Source organism: Heterodontus francisci, chromosome 24 (genome assembly GCF_036365525.1).
Source record: "Heterodontus francisci isolate sHetFra1 chromosome 24, sHetFra1.hap1, whole genome shotgun sequence".
NCBI lineage: Eukaryota > Metazoa > Chordata > Chondrichthyes > Heterodontiformes > Heterodontidae > Heterodontus > Heterodontus francisci.
The window spans coordinates 44,808,159-44,823,833 of record NC_090394.1 but is presented as its reverse complement, the minus strand read 5'-3'; the positions used below and the strand labels follow the sequence as shown (position 1 = coordinate 44,823,833).

Here is a 15,675-nt window from a genome sequence, read left to right as displayed (position 1 = left end):
TTCAGTTCTGATGGGTCATCAACCTGAAGTGTTAACTCTAATTCTCTCTCCACTGATACTATCTGACCTGCTGAGTGTTTACAGCATTTACTGTCTTTCTATTTCACGTTTCCAGTATCAGAAGTATTTTTGCTTTTTCACTTGATGGGCTTAGTGAGTGAAAGATGTGCAAATGCCCTAGGATGACTGCCCTCTATTTAGTTTGATATTTTTCCCAATTTCTTCCTCCTCTTTGCAACTCCTGCTGCTGGCAGAGCCTGTACAATAGGCTATTTACCCACAGAACGCATACAGTAGGAGCTGCTGGATTATGATCAGCCAGAGCTGTGGCCAACTTGTTCTCTTTTTCCACCCCTGCCACCACCCCCCCCCCCCCCCCCCCACCCCTTTCTGTCCCTTCAACAGATGTTAAGACCATTATAGTACCTTCACTGTTAAATCAGCTTACTCAGCCAAGGTCAGGCTCAAACCTTGGACCTTCCTATCTTTATGCCCAGGTACCTTGCTCAAAAGTACCTTTGTCAGCTGAGGTGTGAGGAGTGGAGGAGAAATGATCGCATTTCTTTCCAGGTTGAGGGGAATTTGGTATTTCAATCAAGTTGCCAAGAGGAGAAATCCCAGACTGAGACCTGATTCCTGTCACTGGTGAGCATGTTGGGGAACCAGCCCACTGCACTACAAGACCGTAACAACACTTAAAAATAACTAATTCCCAGTCTCTGTTGCTATTAATATTAATGGCAGGTTGCCTTCAATGTAACATTCGTATGATTTGGCCAGAAGAGCAGCACTTGGAACAAATGGGCTGTTTTTCTTTATTCTGAATAACAGGAATCATCTGTTATCTAGCTGGACCACTAGAAGATACGTCAGCAGCTTTATGTCTACCACATCTATGTTAAGAAATTATGCCCCTTAGCAGACTGCTTAGGACATCTTGTCAGACCAATATTCCTCTTTGAGTAGCAGTGACCCAATATGGAAGTTTCTGCTAACTGTAATGTGCCAAGTGAGTCTAATCTCAGCTTCTGTCTGCAGCTCGCTTCACCATGTTTGTACTGCTTTTCTTGGGTCAGTCTGAACTCAATATAACTTCCAGAACGACGTTCCAAAACTAATAGAAACTAGAGGTGTCGTGGAAGGGGTGGGTAGATTGGTGTCAGTCTAATTGGAAGGAAACAGCTTTGAGCTCTATATCCACGTTTCTGCTTGAATTTGTTTAAATATTTACTCCAGTAAATTATCCCTCACAGATTTTTAAATGAAGGCATCAATCATACTGGTCATTCTGTCACTCTTGAATAAATGCACATGTTGGTTGTTGGATTTTAGGCTGAGTGACACCCTGTTCATTGCTGTTTAATTACTAAGAAATTCAGTATCTCATACATAGATAAATGTATTCCCCAATGTGATACTGAGCCATTCAGATAAGAATAATCTCTGGTTCAAACCCCAGTCTGTTTGTTCAGTCAAGTGGTTTTAGCTCATTTGCTGTAATTGTGTGTGCATTTATGGATAAAGACATGCCAGGTGAGCACAAGGTTAGACTGCCCTGCGACTGTGTCCCATCTTGTATATATTGCTGACGCTCACTGTCCATTCTAACACACTGAGAATGGCCACTTGTGTGAGGTGCCAGGTTTTGCAGCAACACCTTACATGTTCAGAGATTGTGGGGGTGAAGTTTGTAAAGTGCACTCGTGCTCAAATTTGCTTTGCACGGTAAAGCTTCATTTGATGGTAATAATTACAATAAAATTAGCAAAACAGTGAAATTCCTGATAACTGAAATACTGCTTTAGATGGCTTGTTCAGTTTCGGTGTTTTGAACAGTTGATTAGTGAGACAGGTTGGTAGCATTCTGCAATTATGTCACTCTCTGCACAGGAAAAACAGCACTTTAAACCTGGGTGAGTGTGTTTGTTTACAAGTACTAAAAGCATGCAGTCTGTCTCAAATGAAACATGATTTAAATGATTTCATCTCTTCAAGGACGTGTACTTTTTGCAGAAATCCTGCTTTTGCAGCGGTTTTGGGGTGATGTAGCTTTACATTTTTTGTGTCAACATTTAACATGTTATAACAGTAACGTATTTATCACAGTATGCCAAGCTCGTTCATGGCATTTGTTTTGACTTACTGCCGTGTTAGCCTGCTTAATGCTAGGGCAGGCCCATGTAGCAAAAATGCAAGTCCTAAAGTTTAACATTTTTGGAAAAGGAACAAAGCATCTAATTTAGAAATTGTGGGAATAAAGCAGGTGCTTTTTTCCATCTGCCTTTCTTTGGTTTCCTTTATAAATCACATTTCATTCCCAGTAGACTTGTACCTCACCACTAGCCATTTTATAGCTGTTAATTATATTTGTGCCCAGCCCCCCTCACTCCCAGCGCAGTACAATGCCGTGTTCTTGCAACCCTCCAATGTAGAGTCCTGTTGCATTGAATTGACTTAGTCATGAGTTGTGCCCGGTGCTTAAATTGACAAAGTAGTGCATATTTTATTCTGGAATGGATTCAGCATCTGACTGAGACTAGCCAGGGCTATATAGGCCTCATACATGGTTTGAACAGGCTGGGTGAAATAGTATTTTCTGTTCTCTGATGTACTTTGAATTACACATGCAGCTATTTAAAGGGTATTCTGTGGGAATAGTTTTTGAATTTTGGGATTAAAAATATGGTGCTGAAGTCTAGTTTTCACCCATGTAAGAAAAAAAAACAACCCTTGACCCCTTCTTCCTTGCAGACTGCCATTACATCCCCGTCCTCCTTTTCCTCTCAAGTCTGTGAATGTGCTGTTGCTTCCTGAATCTGTGCCCATGTTTCCTGGAACTCTGTTTGAATCCCTCTAATCAGTTTTTTTCCCCCCCTGCCACATAACCAAAACGGCTCTTGGCAAAGTCACAAATGACATCTTATGTGGACTGTGACCCTGGTAAACTATCTCTCCTCATCCTTCTCTGCTTGTCTTCAGCCTTTGAGAAGGATGACCACACCATCCTCTTCCAATGCCCCTCCATTGTCATTCAGCTGGGTGGGACTGCATCTGCCTGGTTCCATTCTTATCTATCAAGCCAGAAAATCACCTGCAATGCTTTTTATTCCCACACTGCATCGTGTCCCCCAAGAATCTATCCTTGGCCCTGTCTTATTTCTCATCTTTGGGCTGCCCCTCAGTGACATCATCCTAAAACACAATGTCAGTTTCCCACATGTACGTTGACAACACCCAGCGCTACCTCACCTCTACTCCTCTCAACCACTCTCCTCTGACTCTAAATTGTCAGACTGCTTCTCCGGCATTCAATACTAGAAAAGCAGAAATTTCCACCAATTAAACATTGGGAAGGCAAAACCATTATCTTTGTTCCCTTGCCACCAAGTCCATCTCTCTCTGGCAACTGTCTGAGGCTGAACCAGACTGTTCACAACTTTAGTGTCGTATTTGACCCCAAGATGAGCTACTGACCACAGATCCACGCCATCACCAAGACCGCGTATTTCCATAACATGGCCTGATTCTGCCCCTGCCTCAGCTCTTCTGCTGAAACCCTCATCCATGCCTTTGTGTAGTCTTGACCTTCCAATGCATTCCTTGCCGGCCTCCTGCATTCTACCCTCTGTAAACTTGTCATGCAAAACTCTTCCCGATGTCCTAACTTGCACCAAGTCCCGTTCATCCATCACCCCTGTGCTCACTGACCACTGTTGGTTCCCAGTTCAGTAATGTCTAGATTTCACAATTCTCATCCTTATTTCCAAATCCTTCTTATGGCCTTGCCACTCCCTATCTCTCTAATCTCCTGCAGCCCTACAACTCTCAGATACCTGTGCTTCTCCAATTCTGGTCTCTTGAGCATTCCTGAATTTATTCGCTCCACCATTGGCAGCCGTGCGTTCAGCTGCCAAGGCATAAGTTCTAGAATTTCCTTCCTAACCCCCCCTGCCTCTCTATCCCTCTTTCCTCCTTTAAGACGCTTCTTAAAACCTAATACATTGACCAAGCATTTGGTCCTCTGCACTAATTCACTGCATGGGTCTTTGTCAAATTTTGTTTAAAACACTCATATGAAGAACCTTGGGATGCTTTACTACATTAAAGGTACTATATAAATACACAATGTCATTGTTATTGCTATTTGCCAACAAATGGACCAAAAGGTTAAAGTACTCATAAATGTTGAGGTCACATGCACAGTGGTGTTTATTGCTTTACATTTGTTCACATCTGCATTTCCAATTAGCCACATGTGACTAGTGGCTGATGTATTGGACAACACTGCTACACTTGATCTGGGACGACTTGATGCAGTAGGAAAAAACTTGCATTAGTATATATTGTGTTTCTCTCCTTTATGACACCCTGATGCACTTCACTGCCAATAATGTTTTTCTAACAGTGTATTTCATGTTGCTATATAGGCAAGTATGGAAATAAGGTCACACAACAGCAGTGAGATAAATTATGGAATGGTTAAATGACCCCTTGATCTGTTTTGTTGATGATGGTTTTAGATTAGAGATACAGCACTGAAACAGGCCCTTCGGCCCACCGAGTCTGTGCCGAACATCAACCCATTTATACTAATCCTACACTAATCCCATATTCCTACCAAACATCCCCACCTGTCCCTATATTTCCCTACCACCTACCTATACTAGTGACAATTTATAGTGGCCAATTTACCTATCAACCTGCAAGTCTTTTTGGCTTGTGGGAGGAAACCGGAGCACCCGGAGAAAACCCACGCCGACACAGGGAGAACTTGCAAACTCCACACAGGCAGTACCCGGAATCGAACCCGGGTCCCTGGAGCTGTGAAGCTGCGGTGCTAACCACTGCGCCACTGTGCCGCCCTTGAGGAAGGAATTTTATCCAGCCCACCAGAAGATCTGCTCTGCTCTTTTTCACATAGTGCTACAGGACTTTTAACACCCACCTAATCAAACAGATGGGCCTTGGTTTAATGGTTGACTGAAAGATGATACCTCTGCCAGTACAGCAGTCCCAGATTATGTCCTCGAGTCCTGAGAATAGTGCATGAACCCAAGGCCTGGCTGATGCTTATTGCAGAGTTTGAAATAGAGGCTATTCCATTCTCCAGTGCTAACACCATCCAACTTTGAACATGGAAATACACAATTTTTTTTATATGGGAATATTTACTGACCTTTCCATCACACTACCTGACATTTTGGAGGTTCTTTCAAATACTTCTTTGAGTTCTGCAAAGAACGCTGAGCCAGTCCTCTCTTTAGTGGTGGGCATCTTTGTAATTTTATGGTAAAATCAGGGACACCAATTAGATGTTGGCAAGGTATGGCTATTGTATTTTAAAGTGTGCTTTTTAGTTGACCACTGTACAACAATACTGGCTAGGTAGCACCAGAGGCCATAAGCAAGCTTATACAATGAAGATAAAATATGTTAAAATCACATCTGTTAACATCCTTTGACTAATTTTTAAAAGTCTAATTTTATTGAAAGCACACCATTTGCAATCGGAGAACCACATGTTTCTTTAGATCAGTTATTAGCCTGTCCCAGTGATGGCAAGCTATCCCTTGATATCTCACTTCTGTCGTGCTGTTTTTATCAATTAAACTCTGGGCTGATTGCATCTGAACTGGTGCAGATTGATTGATTGCATCTGAACTGGGACCGATTGATTGCATCTGAGCTGGGGCCGATTGATTTGTATCTGAGCTGGGGCCGATTGATTTGTATCTGAGCTGGGGCCGATTGATTTGTATCTGAGCTGGGGCCGATTGATTTGTATCTGAGCTGGGGCCGATTGATTTGTATCTGAGCTGGGGCCGATTGATTTGTATCTGAGCTGGGGCCGATTGATTTGTATCTGAGCTGGGGCCGATTGATTTGTATCTGAGCTGGGGCCGATTGATTTGTATCTGAGCTGGGGCCGATTGATTTGTATCTGAGCTGGGGCCGATTGATTTGTATCTGAGCTGGGGCCGATTGATTTGTATCTGAGCTGGGGCCGATTGATTTGTATCTGAGCTGGGGCCGATTGATTTGTATCTGAGCTCAGGTACTCAGACATTGTGGAGTGGAAACCAAGTCATAGGAATTGTTTACTCAGTGTTTCCTTACATTACAACAGTGACTACACCTCCAATGTATTTCATTGGCCTTAAAAGTGCTTTGGAATGTCCTGAAGTTGTGAAAGGTGCTATATAAATGTTGCTCTGTCCATCCTGCACTCCCTTCTACTTCATGCCAGAATATCAGAGTCCCAAGTACAAAACAAAATCTAACCCTTTCTGATCATGTTCGGATTCTCCCCCAATTATGTGGGTTTTGTGATGGAGAGAAAGGGAAGATGATGCCATCCTGTATTGCTCAGGCTTCTTTTCTTCTGCTGTAAATAAAGATGTTTTCGGATGTGATCTTCCTGACTGAAAATAGTGTGCGTAAGAGTGATAACTTTGAGTCGGAGATGATTTGAGTGCAAATAGGTTTTTTTTTTTTACAATATCTCAATTGTACAGTTCTTGCTGGCATGGGATAGCATTCCTGGTTGTAACTGAGTCTAAAGAACACATCAACAAATTCAGGTACAGAATTGAGGTTCCTTTTCATTTGAAACCGGCTTAGAGTTATTTGAATATCTGGCACATGACTCTTGTCTTATACATAAGATTTCATACAAGCATTCAGCTAAAATAGTACAGCTTCTGTTTCATGTCTTTTAGTTTATCACTGATCCAGGTTTAAATTTGCTCATGCATTTCTTGTAGAGAGATTTCACAGTTAATTTTACATGTTGAATGCATGAGCAGTATTCATGTGCATGATTGTAAAAGGTGGAGCTGTAGGGGCGCCATTCTTTGCCCTTGGGGTTTAATCTGCCTATTTCAGCTTTGCTCTCAATGAGTGAGTACCAAAATAAACTCTGTGAATAAATTCTGTGAATAAATTGCAGCAATAAATAGAAATGAATAAAATTGTAAAAAGTGAGATTCCTGGGGACTTCACTTAACACAAATTGAAGACAGTGAGCCTTGTTAAAATCAGTTGTGGTGACTGCACTCATGATTATTAAGACCAATTTCATATATCTGTTAGGCAGTGTATAGCTTAAGCCAAAGTGTAGTGGAGTTTATATTCTACTGCCTTCTGAGGTCGTGAGATTACATGAAGGTGGGTGATATAACCAGGTTGCTGAAATACAATACCTGGACTCAGTCAAATTGCCTAGATGCAGAGTAAGTAAAAGCACACACTGGGCCAAAGGAAGTGAGGGCTTGCTAATAGTGTTCTGAGCTGTTGAACCCAAGTAAGTCATCTAGTGTTTAAAAACACTAAAACCTAAAAGTGGCAGATGTAGTGAGATAGAATATCATTTGCAGACCAACAGGCTATTCAAACTGTTTTACTCAAAAGTACGTTGAGCAGTAAATAGCTAAAAGTGCTCAAAAATAGGCATGAAGAACCAGCCCATTTGGTTGCTGAGGGGGGAAAAAAAGGTGTGCAGAAACAGGGAGACTCAGGGGTGTATGTACACAACTCTTTGAAGGTGGCAGGACAAGTTGAGAATGTTAAAGCATGGGATTCCTCAATTTTATCAATAGAGGGATAGAGTACAAAAGCAAGGAAGTTATGCTCAACCTTTGTAAAACATGGTTTGGTTTCAGCTAATGTATTATGGCCAATCTTGGGTACACTTTAGGAGGGATGTCAGGCCTTGGAGAGGGTGCAGAAGAGACTTACTCGAATGGTATGAGGGATGAGGAACTTCAGTTATGTGGAGAGATCGGAGAAGCTGGGGGTTTTCCTTAGAGCAGAGAAGGTTCAGAGGAGATTTGATAGAGATCTTAAATCATGAAGGGTTTTTATAGAGTAAATAAAAAGGAACTGTTTCTAGTGGCAGAAGGGTCAGTAACCCTTCAAGTTTGAGTTCCAGATCAGTTAGTGCCATCACAGTCAACAAGTGAGAGTTCTGGATCAGTTGGAGGACACAGATTTAAGGTCATTGGCAAAAGAACCAGAAGCGACATGAGGAAACTTTTTGTCACGCAGCGAGTTGTGATTTTCAATGCGCAGTGAAAGGGTTGTAGAAGCAGATTCAATAGTAACATTCAAAAGGGATATATAATTGAACGGGGGGGAAAAGTGAGGAAAGAGCAGTGGGAGTGGGATTAATTGGAGAGCTCTACCAAAGAGCCTGCATGGGTACAGTGGGCCGAGTGGCCTCCGTCAATGCTGTATCATTCTACAATTCTGTGATGTTTGGAAGGCAAGCTGTCTCGCATTTTCATCGACCCAAACAGCTCCTCTGCTGAGGTGCACTGCCATTTGTTGTTTCCATGCTCGTGTTTGTACTGACAGATGCCCGCATGTCACTGCATTGTGACTTGCGTGCACACCAGGGAGGTTTTCTTAACTGACAGCCTTGATATTTCTGTACTTGAGGTTGTGCACGAGCCCACCTGACTTCCATTTGCTCTGTTCCATTTCGCTGTACAAGATTTGTTTTTTTGGCATTCTAGAATCTTTCATATGACTGCTAGTTCTGATCAGTGCAGCTGTGCATTTACCAGCATAGTCTTACTGATGATCTCTAGTACTTCCCACTTGCTAACTTTGCCATGTTGCTTGATTGTGGAACTCTGTTGTTGGAGGTGGAACTCACCAAGTTTCTGGATGTGATGACACTGATCCAGAACTCTAACCAGAATGGTACACTTTCAACTTTGTTGTGAGTTTGACACAAATTAAGATACAGGAACATAATTTGAGGAGCAAGAGTAGATCTTTGGGAACTCTCCTCATTCAAGGATTCTTGATCTGTGTACTGGAGTTCTTGCACCTGGTCTTCCAGTAACTCATGCAGGTCTGGACATTGGGAATGGATAGGATCATACTCAGCTGTGATGCCTCCCTTGGTAGAATACCTTGCTGATGCTCATTGTCTAAGCTCACATGATCTTGGATTCATTACCCAAGTCCATGGTGTTACAACTTTGCTAGAGTTGATGGCTGTAGATGATGAAGGGGTGGGGGTGGAATAAAAGCAGTAAAGTGGCCAGAAACAGTGGCACATGAGCATGTTGGCAGAACTACTGGCATTTTGCCACTGACTCTTGATCTGTTCTTTCCTTACAGTGATTACGCAGCAGATGAAATCACTCACTGCATTCGACCTCAAGATATCAGGGAACGGAGGGCTGTTATCATACTACGAAAGTAAGGGCTTCTCATTTTCTTTTGTCAATATGATGCAGCAATTTTTAACACCAACTGGTATGCTCTTCCGTTTGCCACCTGTGGTTAAAGGTGTTTCTATCCCTTCTAATTCTAATCATTTGTGGAATATGAGAACAAAAATATAACCGTGTAACCAAAAGAATGAGCTTAGAAAACTGATCAAGTTGTTAATGTTTTTCACTGGATGAACAAATAGAGAAAGTTTTCTGTCCATAAGTTTTGAGCATTGGACCAGGAGTCTTGGTTTCAAATCCTGGAAGTGTTTACTTGGTCTTTTGCTCCTGGAAAGAGATAACACGAGTGCTATGGATAATGGTGTGGGGAGAGAACAGGAGGCCATTAGCTATAAGTGTTGTCAGAGACTCCTAGCTGTCAACCACAGCAATTCACACTAGCATCAGGCATGTTGCACTTCTCTCCATGTGTCTGTATTTTTCTGTCCCCATTTTTGTGTTTCGTGTCTGCTCTCTCATGAGCATGCTGTCTTATGTACTCTGTTTCTGCTCACCACACTGTTTCCCTGTTTCACTCACCACCTCAGGTTAATTGCCTGGGATGTGACTGTGGTTTGAGTGACAGTTCCTGTTGTAGAACTATGGGATGTTTGTAGCACCACACCTAAAACAACCTTCTCTGTGCTGAGCATTTTCTGCTATTTCAGATTTTGTGTATTTGCCGTTCTTCTTTTTGGCTCAGCCATTCCCGATGTGCAAAGCTACTATAGGATGAGAATTAAAGTATATTTAGCAATTAGAATTTTTGATATACAGCCTGTCTGTGCAAAGTTCTACACCAGCAATGTTCAATGATAAGAGTTGCCCAATTGTGTAATATTTTCTGTTTCTATATTTTTTTTCTCCCACAGAACAAGGACAGATGCACCACGTTTGGAGTCAAAATCATTAATTAGCTCAGTGTTACCTGTTCACATGTCCAACAGACAGTCCAATAGTGACCGATACCAAGTGGTATTGAAACAGAAACGGTCTCATCGGAAGGCAGATCCAGATGCTGCACACAGGTAGGAAGGAAGGAGAGTTACATCGAGAGCAGGTCATATACTGGGGAAAATTAGGGAGCCTTATATCTGGAAGCTCCCCCACACCACCCCGTATTGTGTCAATACATTGCGTGATATGTTGGTGATGCACAAACCATACCTCTGGATTGTGTGAAAGAAAGGTCTTCCCTCGAACATGCCCAGGAAGTCTCAAAGTACTGAACAAAGCAGACAGTTTGCACACAGCAGGATCCCACAACTAGTAATGAGATATGACCATTTAATCTGTTTTCTAGAAATTGGTTGAAGAATAACTATTGGTCAAGACTGAGAACTTCTTGCTCCCCTTCGAAAAATGCCCCACGGTCTTCTATGTCCCCTAATAAGGGCATAAGAGGAAGTGGGGGCTCAGCTTAACTCCTGATTTCAAAGGTGGTACCTCTGGCATGGAATGCTTCCTGAGTACTGCACTGAAGTGTCAGCCTAGTTTGTGCGCTCAAGTTCCAAAGTAGTGCTTGAACCCACAGTGAAGGTAGCCAGTCTCAGCTGAGTTAGAATGGGGTCATTTGGCCAGCTGCTTTTGCTGATGTGCTTTCCTACAAGGATTACTGGGCAGCAAAGTACAGATATTGGCCGAGTTGAGAATCGGGCTTGATTTTAAGACCACCACAATGTAACAATCTGTTGCCACTTGTGCATGAAGAGTGGCCAATTGGGCAAGATTCCATATGGCCAGACGGGAATAGTCAAATTGTGATGTAACTAGTAACAGTTATATACGTATTAAATATTTGAACACACTTGACATTGTGTGACCTGACAGAAGTTAACTCAGGTCTCATTGTTTTCTTTCAAAGGCCTAGAATTTTAGAAATGGACAAAGAGGAAAATCGGAGGTCTGTGATTTTACCAAAACACCGCAGGAGGAGTGACTGTGCTGCAGAAAATTACTGGAGAAAGACACACGATTGTGTGGACGATGAAGACGACGAAGGTGATGAAGGTGGAGGGTTAGATAGTCCAGTCCGAAAAGTTAAAATGCGACGACACTGATCAGGAAGGGAAGAGAAAATGGGAACTTTAACTTGAAGGCAGATGGACAAAAAGTGCACTACTCAGTTCTGAATGGGACAGCTCAACAGTAACTTTCAAATTCAAAGAGGAAAAGTTTTTTAAAAAACGCTCTTTAAAAAAAAAAAATGGATTTTATTGAACTCTGAGGATAGAAAACGGCAGGAGATTGCCGTTGTGTTGCAGGCAGGTGGCCTCTGTTTCATTCTACCTTTGTTACTGGGTAATGTTGTATAGCCTATTTTCCCCTCTTTGTTTTACGTATTTAAAACCCAAAAATAACGCGCACTGCTCTGTGCGTGTGAAAGCAAAGTGTTTAAAATATATATTAATTAAAAAAAATTTTAAATGAGAAGCTACTTTTTTTTGTTGAAATGAGAAGCAGCCACAGTATCATGGTATCGCGCGCTTCTTCAAACTTCAGCGCTTCCATTGTTAGGGTTGCAAAGTTCCTTAACTTGCATTAGATATATTGTTGCTGAGGAACTCTTACTGAGAGGAATTTTTGTTTCCGTATCGGGGAAGGAAAAACATTCATGTTGACTTGTAACAAAGTTGTACAGTTCTGGAAAAAAAACAGTTTAAAATGTACGCAAATGATTAAAAAAGTTATGTAAATGAAAATAGGTATTTTATGTAAAAAACAAAATAAAAAAATCTTTTAATTTGGGTAACTGTCAAAAGGAGAGTTTGACTGTCAGCGGAGCCTTTGACCTGGATGCTTACTTTATTTCTTGTACAAAAGCTAAATTTGATTAAATGCAAAGAGCATCACTTTAACCTGTGTTCTATGTGTTTTGTGCGTAAATGTATTTTGAATACGGGGCTGATTTTTAGTTCATTAACAGTGTAATGTGAATAGTAGGAAAACTATTATATAACTCACGTGACTTGCTCACTAAGCAAGCTTCTGATTATGGAACTGGGTCTTCCACCAGGAAGATAAAGTTCATTCCCTCTCGTTACATTTGGCTCCACAACCTTTGCTTAGGGAAGCAATTTAGGGAAAGGATTCTTTTTTACTCCTGCTTGATAACTAGTGACCTGTGCTGAAAAATATTAGTGGCATTGTTTGAGGAAAGGATGGGAGTCAGCTGTAATGACCCCAGTCGGATAGCCTGCTAATGCTCATTGGTTGATGACAGGATTGGGTCAGCTGTGATGTCAGTTAAAATGCGACGACACTGATTAGGAAGGACCTGTTAGGACCAGGTGAGAGGGGTGTCCAGGGGTCCCTTTTAGCCTTCACCTGGTCTTATTATAATAGGGTTTATGTTTTTAAACTGTGTTTTGAGCTCCCCCTTGGTGAATCCTTGTTCACTACTTTGCAATTATAAGGTAAAGAAATTAGCAGAAACAGGATTTCTTGGGTTTAAAGAAGAAAAGTGAAATTTATTAAACCTTAAACTTAAATTCTAATTCGGTTAAGGCCTATGGATACACGCTGCACCCCATGCTAGCGTGCATACGCAATATGCACATGCAAATAGAGGCAGAAGACAAAAATAGAGAGGTTTGAGGCAAAATCAGAAGAGTTTGTTACTGTGCTTTGAGCTCACTATAGTCCTTTTGTAGGTAATTTTTGCTTTTTGTTGGGGCCCAGTATTATTCTTAAACCTTGTTCACTGTAGGAGACTTTTCTCTCTTGGGGTTCATGGGTCTTCAGTTCCGTGAGAAAGAGATGGGAGCAGACAGGAGAGAGATCTTCTCAGTCCAGGAGCAAACAACTTTGAGTTTCAAACACTATGGCAAGTTCAAGATTCAAACAGCCAGTTAGTCTGTATATTGGAGAAGCAGGGACTGGGTCCTTTGTTCCAACACTGTTTGCTAGTATGCAAAAAAGGTTTTTCCGGCAAGGGGCCTGGCAATTCCTTGTGGTAGGTCCTCTTCCCAGCAACGTTTTTAATGTTCATGTGGCAAAATAATGTGTGCCTTATTCTTGGCAGGTGGGCCTGCATGACACCTGCACACCCAGTGGAATTAAATGCAATTTGGGGGGAAAAGGCGCATTTCATTACAACGTTTGAGCGAAATATAAGGTACAGAAAGAAAACCCATGCATTTCTCTCATTCATTTCCATTCATTCATCAATCTTAAAGCCTATTAAAATGGTCTTTTGTGGGTGCCAGTGCTGCTTTAACTTCCCCTTTTTTTTTCCAGGAGAGTTAGTAGTAGACAGGTCTATCCTGAACTCTGAGTCATGCAAAGATTTTGAATTCAGGGATGGGTGGTTCCCTCTGACTGGGGGAGGATTCTTTGTTAATCTCCCCTTTGTTCTCTGGGACACTCCTACCTACAGGTATGTGTGCAGACTTGACTGCACTCTCCTGTGGCACTTCGACTAGGTGAGGCATCATCTTCACAGTTTCTGTGCCCTCTACAGGAGTCTCTTTGTCTCTGTAGGTTCCTGTAAATGCCGTTAGCAACTCTGGTGGGGTGCCTCTAGAGTCTGCATTTACATAAGAGGATGTGGGGTCTAAATTTTCAAATTGTTCGGGCTGGGCTGACCAGACAGTAAGGGTTTTCATCCGGGATTCCTCCCAGACTTCCTTTAACCTGCCCTTTGGGTCACTTTTTTCCCTTCTCTTTCTAAACTTTTGCCAGCCGTGTGCCTGCCTTTCCCCTTTTGTTCTCAGCAAGGGTCCTCCTAACTTGGTACAGGACTTAGGGGTGCAGGTGTCACTGTAGATTGGGGTTTCCCCTCAACCTGGCACATGTGCCAACTCATGCAGTACTCCTCCACATTTTTGTGGAGTTTCGGCCACTCAAACTGCTGTCTTACGTGAGCTTTGGTCTTTCATATACCGGCGTGTACAGCCACTGTAGTCTCATGGGCCCTTCTTAATATTTCTCTTTAGTACCTCTGCGGCATCACTAACTGGTGAACTACAGTCCAGTACTTGCTCTCAGGTCTGTAAGGAGAACTCCATTTCCTCATCAGTACTTCATTCTTTAAGTAGTAGCAATCAGGGACTCCCTCTGCTTCAATTTCAGACTGGGCAGCCTGTGCTAATTCTCAATACTGGGTCAGTTTGCTGAACCTCAGCTAGGGAAGATTTATTTAACTTATTCCCTGGGTCTTCTAACTTTCCAAAGAAAGTCTCAGATAGACAGACCTCATGATCATTTGCCTGCAGTGCCAATGCAGTCTCCTCTGGGGGAGCTGGTTTGATCATGGCCTGATTCATTAAACATTCAGGGAAACTGCAGGGGACTGTCTCCTGTCACTGCCCTGTCTCTCTGACCTGCAGTCTTTCACTACTGGGGTGGCTACACCTTCACCCCCGCCAGATCTTTACCTAGGAGCAGGTCAACCCTTTCCACAGGCAAACTAGGGACAATCCCTACGATCACCAGTCCCAAAACTAGGTCGCATTCACCACCATTTTGGTGTTCACTGCACTCGGGGGGGGGGGGGGGGGGTGAAGAAAGGTCAGGCCTTTTCCCAGTAAAAGGGATCTAGTGGCTCTGTATTCCTGAGAATCACTATGGGCTTGCTTGCCCCACTCGGGTATGGGGTTACTTTCCCTTCAGACACAAAACCCTGATAACCTTCAGGAATCCTATTAACTTTTCCTGCACTGGCCGTAGTAAGCTTTCTGGGTTGCACTCTTATTGCAGTTAAAGCCACAGCTTGCTCTGTGTTTTCCATCACGGTTCCGACTTCACTGAGCGGGTGTGCCCTGATTAATCCTACTGGTTTCCCCTTTAGTTTCCAGCAGTCAGCTTTTAAATGCCCTACTTTATTACTATGGAAGCACACTGGTCTCCAGGTCTCACGCTTGCTCACAGCACCTTCCTTTTTGGCTGGAGGAGGGCCCCCTGTGTCTCCTGCTTTCATTTCTCTTCCAGAACTGCCTGGGCGGATAACACCTTCCCACCCTTTGTCCTTTTCGGATTTGTTGGGGTGAATTAGGAAAGGTTCTTCCCTGGGAAACCGACTTATAAATTAAAGCAAACTCATTGGCCAGAACGGCTGCTTGCCGGGCTCCCTGGATTTCTGCCCTTCTACATGGGTCTTTTATTGAGAGTGGGAGAGAGTTTTTAAATTTCTCTTAACAGAATTACTTCTCTGAGAGTCCCATAGTTGAGCTGTATTTTAAGGGCCCATAGTCACTGGTCAAAACCCAGCTGTTTACTTCTTTCAAACTCCAGATAAGTTTGATTAGCTTGTTTTTGAGGGTTCAAAATTTTTGGCAGTAGGCTTTGGGTACTAATTCATATGCCCCAAGGACAGCATTTTTGGTAGTTCATAATTTGATGACCTCTCATCTGGTAACAAGGAATAAACCTCATGGGCTTTTCTGTTTAGTTTGCTTTGCAATGAGAGAGACCAGGTCTTAGCTGGCCATTCTAACTGCCTTGCCAG

The 15,675-nt window shown here is 42.6% G+C and overlaps 1 protein-coding gene across 1 annotated transcript in view; it reads left to right on the top strand.

Annotated features, from left to right (window-relative positions):
- alkbh5 (alkB homolog 5, RNA demethylase) overlaps positions 1-12,085 on the top strand; it is a 39,391-nt gene extending 27,306 nt beyond the window's left edge. Inside the window, exons 2-4 of the mRNA XM_068056107.1 lie at positions 9,133-9,213; positions 10,100-10,255; positions 11,092-12,085. Of these exons, the coding sequence (XP_067912208.1) occupies positions 9,133-9,213; positions 10,100-10,255; positions 11,092-11,287 (433 nt within the window). The 3' untranslated portion in view covers positions 11,288-12,085. The remainder of the gene's footprint in view (positions 1-9,132; positions 9,214-10,099; positions 10,256-11,091) is intronic.
- The last annotated feature ends 3,590 nt before the right edge of the window (positions 12,086-15,675 follow it).